Genomic DNA, 10,679 nt, shown 5'->3' with positions numbered 1-10,679 from the left:
TCTGGGAGTACGCATTAGGAGTGATTTAAAATGGAATGATCATAGAAAGTTGGTCGTCGGTAAAGCAGATGCCAGACTGAGATTCATTGGAAGAATCCTAAGGAAATGCAATCCGAAAACAAAGGAAGTAGGTTACAGTACGCTTGTTCGCCCACTGCTTGAAACTGCTCAGCAGTGTGGGATCCGTACCAGATAGGGTTGATAGAAGAGATAGAGAAGATCCAACGGTGAGCAGCGCGCTTCGTTAAGCCGCGTACACACTGCCACTGGAAACATGTTTCTGCCGGAAACATTGTTTTCTGCGATGTTTCGCAAATGTTTCCGACTTTGTTTCTGGTCTCTGTTTCCGTCCACACTGGCGGCAAACATTTCTCGTGTGTTCACGCCGTCTGCAGTGCCCCTTGTGTTATTGTGTTTGTATCGTCTGCTTCTGCGTTATGTCTGGTGTCGAAGAAACAATAATGATATGTGGAGCTGCATTATTAATGCTAGAAGGTTTACACAAACAAAATGAAAGGCGTCCTCGTCGTTGGTGGAGAAAAACATTCTATAGAAGAACTGGCGGAAATAACCTGCTACGTGAACTGAGTATGGAAGACGGCTCTGGCTTCCGCAACTTCACTCGGATCTCACCTACCGATTTTGAATATCTGGCAAATATGATATCACCATTTGTTTCAAAAAAAGACACGAATTTCAGGAAAGCTATTTCAGTCAACCAAAGGCTTGCAGTTACTCTTCGTTTCCTGGCAACAGGAGATTCATTTCAGAGCCTTGCGTATTTATTTCGCATTTCGAAACAAGCAATATCTAAAATAGTACCCGAAGTATGTGGAGCTCTGGTGGAAGTACTGAAGGATTATGTAAAGGTAAGTAAATGAAAAACATCGTTAAATAAGCACATTTTCGAAGTGTTATTATTTCTCAATTACGTTACATAATTCGTCAAACACAACTTCTTCAACTGCGTTGTCACTGTCTACATAACTTGTAAATGTAACAGGGGAATTGTTACTTGATGATGATGGCCCTGCTACATTCATACCCCTTTTCGACAGCTCACTTTCTAAATACGCTACATTTTGTTTCATTATTACATTATTAAGCAAAGCCATTGTTTTTGCTCGTTGTAACTCGGGCAATTTCCTTAAAACTGAGGCCACATACTGCCCATACGTACTGCATTCATCGTCCTTGTCTTATTGTTTTTGCAGCACTTTAGTTAGCAATTGAGACGAAATCTTGAAGGGTTGCTGCATGTCTTTTTTCTCGCTCATCATCCTTCTGATTTTTGGTGGTGGAGGACTGGAAGGTCCAGCTGCAACCTCTTCATCCTCATTTGTGCCCTCTGGCGAATGTACGAAAACCTGAAAATCAAATTTCTTTCTTTCAGATACCTGCGACTGAAAACGACTGGAGTGAAAAAGCATGTTTATTCTCACAGATTCTTCAGTTCCCCCATTGTGTCGGAGCAATTGACGGGAAACATATCGTGCTACAGTGCCCTGTTGGTAGTGGAAGTGAATATTATAATTATAAAGGTTCATTCAGCATTGTGCTGCTTGCTGTCGTCGATGCCAGCTACAACTTTTGTACGCAGATATCGGCTGCCAAGGCAGAATATCAGATGGTGGTGTGTTCAAAAACGCGAGTATAAATGAGTTAATTGACAAAAAGAAACTTAACTTGCCACATGCCGAATGCTTACCAGGTGGCACCAAGGCCCTACCATATGTTTTTGTAGCAGACAATGCTTTTCCCTTACAGGAAAACATTATGAAACCCTACCCGGGAAAACATGTTAAAAGTTCAAAAGAGAGAGTTTTTAATAACAGACTTTCAAGGGCCAGAATGGTTGTTGACAACACTTTCGGCATTATGGCTTCAGTTTTTCGTGTGTTTAGAAAACCTATGTTGCTACAACCGGAAAAGGCAAAAACTGTCACACTTACAGCTGTATGTCTCCACAATTTTTTAAGGCGAAATGCTGCGGCAAGGAACCAGTACACCCCACATGGAAGCTTCGATTCCTACTATTTACAAACAGGTGAAATGATTCCAGGCACATGGAGACGAGATGACACTGCATCAGTTTTCATTTCAGCGCAGAACATACCAAGGAAAGCTGCTTCCACGAATAAACAAATTATTTTTTAAGCCCACAAGGAAGTGTACCGTGGCAAAATAACTATGGGTGAATGTGACTGTGTACTATAAAATACAAATAAAGACAAACAAGCATAATTTTCGTACCTCATTTTCCACAGTATCTGTTGTCTCCTTTGGCTCATGTACATCGTCCAAGAACTGCAGCAGCCGATAGCCGAACCAGTTCGAGTCATATGCAGTGTCTGCACCACTACCAGATGGTCTGCTGGCAATAATTTTTCTTTTCTCGCGCCTGTACGCAACCACGAGCGATCGTATTTTCTTCTCAACACTTCTCTTGTCCGTGCCAAAAGCTGTTGCAATTTTTGCAAGTGCATCGTGTTTTTTAACGGTATTTTTGTAATCCTTGCTCCGGACGTTCCATAAACAATCCTCCCCCTGGTACATTGCAATTAAATCGACAATTTGTTGCCTTGACCACTCCATTATTCTACAAAAACAAAGTGAAAACGAAAACGACAGTAAACAGTACACCGCTAAAAAGTTGACGACACACACACACATACGCTAGCGCTGTGCAGCGGTGACAAATGGTAGCTAGCCGGAAACATTGTTTCCTTTGATCTGTACCGACACTGCTACGGGTAGATGTATCTGTGTTTCCAAACATGTTTCGAAACATGTTTCCAAATGGTGTCCACATCAAGCTACCGGAAACATGTTTTGAAAACATGTTTCAGTCTCAGTGTGTACGCGGCTTTACAGGAACATTTAGTAATCGCGAAAGCGTTACGGAGATGATATATAAACTCCAGTGGAAGACTCTGCAGGAGAGACGCTCAGTAGCTCGGTACGAGCTCTTGTTGAAGTTTCGAGAACATACCTTCACCGAGGAGTCAAGCAGTATATATCTCGCGAAGAGACCATGAGGATAAAATCAGATCAAGGTACCCTCCGCCACACACCGTCAGGTGGCTTGCTGAGTATGGATGTAGATGTAGAGTTTTTCCTACTTGACTTCTTGTTTGCCAACCCACTGGATTCTCCATAATTGAATGTTTGCAGCATTATGTGGTGGTGGTTAGTGTTTAACGTCCCGTCGACAACGAGGTCATTAGAGACGGAGCGGAAGCTCGGGTTAGGGAAGGATTGGGAAGGAAATCGGCCGTCCCCTTTGAAAGGAACCATCCCGGCATTTGCCTGAAACGATTTAGGGAAATCACGGAAAACCTAAATCAGGATGGCCGGAGACGGGATGCAGCATTATGGGCAGAGTCCTCCAGCCAGTTCCGTATTTTGACGATCTAATGCGTCGATTGGACAGGATTTGGCACGGAATCCCCCAGGAAGACATCCAACAACTCCGCCAATCGACCCCATGCCGAATAACTGCTTGCAAAAAGGGCAATGGTGGATCAGCGCCTGACTTGCTCAATTGATGAAACTCCTCTTGAATAAATCTTCCAACACATCTGAAATTCCAATCATTTGTTTGTCTGTACATGCACATTACGTCCACCGATTTCTTTCCCGTTCGTGGTTCGTCTTTCTGCCTTTTCTTTTGTCTTAAATAAATTGTATGCACTATATCTTCAAACACAAAAAATGAATATCAAACTTCTGACCAAAATACTATACCTATCATCTATGTGACGTTTTCAGTGGTCATTATTTCATAACTACGCACTGTAATGGTACTTGAATTACGTAACCATTACGGCACCTCACGTCAACCTCTCGATACCAGCAATATTCTACAGTGTTTCTGTAAACTAGTTAACGTATTTCTGTGACAACATTCAGATTTGATTTCATTAATGTAGAGGTACTTCGATACATCGATATGTATATATTGCAATGAAATTATTCTTATGTGTATTCTTTCTTTTGTCACTATGATCATTGATGTACTTGTAACTCTGATTTTTGGGCGCGTAAGCGGTTATTAGAGAGTCAAGCTTTGGTCGTCATGTTAAAAAGACGCAAATTGTAGTCCGTTTATGAAATGTGAACTTTAACAGTGAGAAAGATATTTTCACGTATGTTTTATATTGTGAAGTGATGTTGCAACAAAAGTAATAAAAAAGAAGTTTAACTTAAATTCCGAGTGCTGATTTCTTGTTTACATCACCATTGTTCTAACTTGCAAAAGTTTAATCTTCAAGAATGGTTTATGAAACACATCTATAAAGCTTTGAATATTGCAGAATAACACCTAGGCCTCTTTGCATCCGAGCTTGGAATCATCACTACCTAGATTTTCGACGATTGAGCCATGAGTTCACAACGAGACCAGCGTGGGAAACACGAAAAGATGAGTGCCTAGTTTATCCATTATTTCATGAAATGACTTTATTACCTGTGCTCTAACGACACCTGCCACATAATGTAACTTTGTTGTTGCCCGAAAATGCAATATTTAGTAGCGTGAGCAACACTACAATCATAATTAATTTTTGACCTTTATTGTGGTAGGGTTGTGAGAACACAAACTATTCATAAATTAATAAAGCCATATTGGATATTAATAATCGCTTCAGCTATATTTGGTCCTTTATTATTGAACCATCACTGGTTTCGCGGCACTAAAAGCCACATCTTCAGGCGAACTTCTGTATAAGAACGTATCGAGATATACTGTAAATTATTTTATTATATTATATTAAGATATCAAATTTCTTTCCAAATAGTAAAAATTCTTACATGAGGCTATCAAAATGTTGGTACTCACATGACTAAAACATTAGAGCGAAAAAACTCGTTAACTTTTTACGCAACATGCGTCTTTCGTCGGAAGTTAGAACAAAACACGGCTAAAAGGCGGCGTGTCATAGAAGAAAACCGCCGAATTCCAACGAGTGGATGGGCCTTAAACAGATCGTATCATAATGATCCACTGGTAAGGAGAAAAGGAATGAAAAGTTGTTGTTGTTGTGGTCTTCAGTCCTGAGACTGGTTTGATGCAGCTCTCCATGCTACTCTATCCTGTGCAAGCTTCTTCATCTCCCAGTACCTACTGCAACCTACATCCTTCTGAATCTGCTTAGTGTATTGATCTCTTGGTCTCCCTCTGCGATTTTTACCCTCCACGCTGCCCTCCAATGCTAAATTTGTGATCCCTTGATGCCTCAAAACATGTCCTACCAACCGATCCCCTCTTCTAGTCAAATTGTGCCACAAACTTCTCTTCTCCCCAATCATATTCAATACCTCCTCATTAGTTACGTGATCTACCCACCTTATCTTCAGCATTCTTCTGTAGCACCACATTTCGAAAGCTTCTATTCTCTTCTTGTCCAAACTGGTTATCGTCCATGTTTCACTTCCATACATGGCTACACTCCATACAAATACTTTCAGAAACGACTTCCTGACACTTAAATCTATACTCGATGTTAACAAATTTCTCTTCTTCAGAAACGATTTCCTTGCTATTGCCAGTCTACATTTTATATCCTCTCTACTTCGACCATCATCAGTTATTTTACTCCCTAAATAGCAAAACTCCTTTACTACTTTAAGTGTCTCATTTCCTAATCTAATTCCCTCAGCATCACCCGATTTAATTTGACTACATTCCATTATCCTCGTTTTGCTTTTGTTGATGTTCATCTTATATCCTCCTTTCAAGACACTGTCCATTCCGTTCAACTGCTCTTCCAAGTCCTTTGCTGTCTCTGACAGAATTACAATGTCATCGGCGAACCTCAAAGATTTTACTTCTTCTCCATGAATTTTAATACCTACTCTGAATTTTTCTTTTGTTTCCTTTACTGCTTGCTCAATGTACAGATTGAATAACATCGGGGAGAGGCTACAACCCTGTCTCACTCCTTTCCCAACCACTGCTTCCCTTTCATGCCCCTCGACTCTTATAACTGCCATCTGGTTTCTGTACAAATTGTAAATAGCCTTTCGCTCCCTGTATTTTACCCCTACCACCTTCAGAATTTGAAAGAGAGTATTCCAGTTAACGTTGTCAAAAGCTTTCTCTAAGTCTACAAATGCTAGAAACGTAAGTTTGCCTTTTCTTAATCTTTCTTCTAAGATAAGTCGTAAGGTTAGTATTGCCTCACGTGTTCCAACATTTCTACGGAATCCAAACTGATCCTCCCCGAGGTCCGCTTCTACCAGTTTTTCCATTCGTCTGTAAAGAATTCGCGTTAGTATTTTGCAGCTGTGACTTATTAAACTTATAGTTCGGTAATTTTCACATCTGTCAACACCTGCTTTCTTTGGGATTGGAATTATTATATTCTTCTTGAAGTCTGTGGGTATTTCGCCTGTCTCATACATCTTGCTCACCAGATGGTAGAGTTTTGTCATGACTGGCTCTCCCAAGGCCATCAGTAGTTCTAATGGAATGTTGTCTACTCCCAGGGCCTTGTTTCGACTCAGGTCTTTCAGTGCTCTGTCAAACTCTTCACGCAGTATCTTATCTCCCATTTTATCTTCATCTACATCCTCTTCCATTTCCATAATATTGTCCTCAAGTACATCGCCCTTGTATAAACCCTCTATATACTCCTTCCACCTTTCTGCCTTCCCTTCTTTGCTTAGAACTGGGTTGCCATCTGAGCTCTTGATATTCATACAAGTGGTTCTCTTCTCTCCAAAGGTCTCTTTAATTTTCCTGTAGGCAGTATCTATCTTACCCTCAGTGAGACAAGCCTCTACATCCTTACATTTGTACTCTAGCCATCCCTGCTTAGCCATTTTGCACTTCCTCTCGATCTCATATTTGAGACGTTTGTATTCCTTTTTGCCTGCTTCATTTACTGCATTTTTATATTTTCTCCTTTCATCAATTAAATTCAATATTTCTTCTGTTACCGAAGTATTTCTATTAGCCCTCGTCTTTTTACCTACTTGATCCTCTGCTGCCTTCACTACTTCATCCCTCAGAGCTACCCATTCTTCTTCTACTGTATTTCTTTCCCCCATTCCTGTCAATTGTTCCCTTATGCTCTCCCTGAAACTCTCTACAACCTCTGGTTCTTTCAGTTTATCCAGGTCCCATCTCCTTAAATTCCCGCCTTTTTGCAGTTTCTTCAGTTTCAATCTGCAGTTCATAACCAATAGATTGTGGTCAGAATCCACATCTGTCCCAGGAAATGTCTTACAATTTAAAACCTGGTTCCTAAATCTCTGTCTTACCATTATGTAATCTATCTGATGCCTTTTAGTATCTCCAGGATTCTTCCAGGTATACAACCTTCTTTCATGATTCTTGAACCAAGTGTTAGCTATGATTAAGTTATGCTCTGTGCAAAATTCTACAAGGCGGCTTCCTCTTTCATTCCTTCCCCCCAATCCATATTCACCTACTATGTTTCCTTCTCTCCCTTTTCCTACTGACGAATTCCAGTCACCCATGACTATTAAATTTTCGTCTCCCTTCACTACCTGAATAATTTCTTTTATCTCGTCATACATTTCATCAATTTCTTCATCATCTGCAGAGCTAGTTGGCATATAAACTTGTACTACTGTAGTAGGCATGGGCTTTGTGTCTATCTTGGCCACAATAATGCGTTCACTATGCTGTTTGTAGTAGCTAACCCGCACTCCTATTTTTTTATTCATTATTAAACCTACTACTGCATTACCCCTATTTGATTTTGTATTTATAACCCTGTAATCACCTGACCAAAAGTCTTGTTCCTCCTGCCACCGAACTTCACTAATTCCCACTATATCTAACTTTAACCTATCTATTTCCCTTTTTAAATTTTCTAACCTACCTGCCCGATTAAGGGATTTGACATTCCACGCTCCGATCCGTAGAATGCCGGTTTTCTTTCTCCTGATAACGACATCCTCTTGAGTAGTCCCCGCCCGGAGATCCGAATGGGGGACTATTTTACCTCCGGAATATTTTACCCAAGAGGATGCCATCATCATTTAATCAAACAGTAAAGCTGCATGTCCTCGGGAAAAATTACGGCTGTAGTTTCCCCTTGCTTTCAGCCGTTCGCAGTACCAGCACAGCAAGGCCGTTTTGGTTAATGTTACAAGGCCAGATCAGTCAATCATCCAGACTGTTGCCCCTGCAACTACTGAAAAGGCTGCTGCCCCTCTTCAGGAACCACATGTTTGTCTGGCCTCTCAACAGATACCCCTCCGTTGTGGTTGCACCTACGGTACGGCCATCTGTATCGCTGAGGCACGCAAGCCTCCCCACCAACGGCAAGGTCCATGGTTCATGGGGGGAGGGAATGAAAAGTATTAAGATCTAATTTTGGGCCAGATTGAAAAAAATCAGGAAGTAGTTGGCACAAAATGGAGGGATGTTCTACCTGCACAAAATCGTCAAGTAAATAGGTATTGGCGGAAAAGTAGAACTTGAAAAGCGAACTTACCGCTTTTCCGATATATATGGAACCGCCTACAAGGGGATGCAGCCGCTTGCTCTGTCATACTGACGGCAAGAAAGTAAACAGCTCGCCTGCGCCAATGACACGCGGGCTCGAGCGAATGATTAGTGGTCTTTTCGGGGATACGCGAATGGTGAATGAGAACAAGGAATATTGGGATAAAAAGTACAAAAGCTGTTTTTGAAAAAAACTATGTTCAAAATAACAACATGATAGTGACAGTTCACATATTTTTCGTTAATGTAGCCTATACGTTATGCTACAGCTAGAGTGAAAGAGATTAACATCAAATGCACATATTACGGCAACTAAACTGAATAAACCTTAAAACTTTAAAAATTTAAGAACATTAAATTTCTAAAGAGGGAATTAGATTAGGAAATGAGACACTTAAAGTAGTAAAGGAGTTTTGCTATTTGGGGAGCAAAATAACTGATGATGGTAGAAGTAGAGAGGATATAAAATGTAGACTGGCAATGGCAAGAAAAGCGTTTCTGAATAAGAGAAATTTGTTAACATCTAGTATAGATTTAAGTGTCAGCAAGTCGTTTCTGAAAGTATTTGTATGGAATGTAGCCATGTATGGAAGTGAAACATGGACAATAAATAGAAGCTTTCGAAATGTGGTGCTACAGAATAATGCTGAAGATTAGATGGGTAGATCACATAACTAATGAGGAGGGGTCCGCAGCTCGTGGTCGTGCGGTAGCGTTCTCGCTTCTCGCGTCCGGGTTCCCGGGTTCGATTCCCGGCGGGGTCAAGGATTTTCTCTGCCTCGTGATGACTGTGTGTTGTGTGATGTCCTTAGGTTAGTTAGGTATAAGTAGTTCTAAGTTTTAGGGGACTGATGACCATAGCTGTTAAGTCCCATAGTGCTCAGAGCCATTTAATGAGGAGGTATTGAAGAGAACTGGGGAGGAGTTTGTGGCACAACTTGACAAGAAGAAGGGACCGGTTGGTAGGACATGTTCTGAGGCATCAAGGGATCACAAATTTAGCATTGGAGGGCAGTGTGGAGGGTAAAAATCGTAGAGGGAGACCAAGATATGAATACACTAAGCAGATTCAGAAGGACGTAGGTTGCAGTACGTACTGGGAGATGAAGCAGCTCTCCGTGCTACTCTATCCTGTGCAAGCTTCATCAAACCAGTCTCAGGACTGAAGACCACAACAACAACATTAACAACAACAACAAATTTCTAAAAATCATTGTTTCATACAAATGTTTCAAAAAGTTCTTCACTTTGACAGTTAAAAGGATCCAAAACTGTAGTGAATTTTGACACATATTAAGAGTAGATGAAACTTAAGAAAATTTTAATAATTTTGAAACATACTTGGAAGGAAGACATGGGAAACCTAAGATTATTGGCGGATACATAGGAGGCAACCAAGTGACGTGAGGAGAGAGAGGGGGGGGGGGGGGCGAAATAGATAGACCGAGGAGGCACAAAGAGGGACTAGGTAAAGAAAGCACAGAGCATTGCTCAACTTACTTAGGTAGTCGAAGTTTGCCAAAATGCTACGGTGTTTCATCTCCGTTTGCGCACTCGGGGTTTGGTGTGCAAAACGACTACTGGGTCTCATAATTTCGATCTATTCCAGGATGCTTAAACTGTGGTCCTAGTTTTTTCGATGTAAAATTCTTAAGTCACTAGTGAGATTAATAGAGTAATAGACACATAGATAATTAATATATAGCACTCCGTCTTCAGGCCACAAGTGGCCCATCGAGACCATCCGACCGCCATGTCATCCGCTGCTGAGGATGCGGATAGGAAAGGCGTGTGGTCAGCACACGGCTCTCCCGGTCGTTATGATGGTTGTCTTTGACCGGAGCCGCTACTATTCGGTCGAGTAGCTCCTTAATTGGCATCGCGAGGCTGAGTGCACCCCGAAAAAGGCAACAGCTCATGGCGGCCCAGATGGTCACCTATCCAAATGCCGGCCACGCCCGACAGCTCTTAACTTCGGTGATCTGACGGGAACCGGTGCATCCACTGCGGCAAGGCCGTTGCGCAGATAGATAATTAATAGAGAAATACATGTTTTGGTCAATGTTCAGAAGTGCGTGATAGAGAGGCAGTATCAAACTGGATTATATACAGCAGTAAATAAAATAAGTCTGAAGGTTTTGACTTAGTAAAGTACCGCAGTTTGTAGTCATAAGTAAGTTTATTTACTGTATAAAAT

The 10,679-nt window shown here is 41.3% G+C and overlaps 1 protein-coding gene and 1 long non-coding RNA gene across 2 annotated transcripts; one reads left to right on the top strand and one right to left on the bottom strand.

Moving 5' to 3' along the window:
• Positions 1-509: 509 nt before the first annotated feature.
• On the top strand, positions 510-2,199 carry LOC126425065 (uncharacterized). The gene is made up of 2 exons (XM_050087976.1): positions 510-869; positions 1,394-2,199. The coding sequence occupies exons 1-2, from the start codon at positions 591-593 to the stop codon at positions 1,655-1,657; spliced, it is 543 nt and encodes a 180-aa protein (XP_049943933.1). The 5' UTR covers positions 510-590; the 3' UTR covers positions 1,658-2,199.
• Positions 891-2,707, bottom strand: LOC126425066 (uncharacterized). The gene is made up of 2 exons (XR_007576257.1): positions 2,254-2,707; positions 891-1,367 (listed from the first exon to the last, which is right to left on the bottom strand). It is a non-coding gene; the product is annotated as an uncharacterized LOC126425066 (long non-coding RNA).
• Between the last annotated feature and the right edge of the window lie 7,972 nt (positions 2,708-10,679).

This window comes from Schistocerca serialis, chromosome 10, assembly GCF_023864345.2.
Source record: "Schistocerca serialis cubense isolate TAMUIC-IGC-003099 chromosome 10, iqSchSeri2.2, whole genome shotgun sequence".
Taxonomy (NCBI): domain Eukaryota; kingdom Metazoa; phylum Arthropoda; class Insecta; order Orthoptera; family Acrididae; genus Schistocerca; species Schistocerca serialis.
Note: the sequence above shows the minus strand (reverse complement) of the source record. Positions and strands in the feature narration are given on the sequence as shown.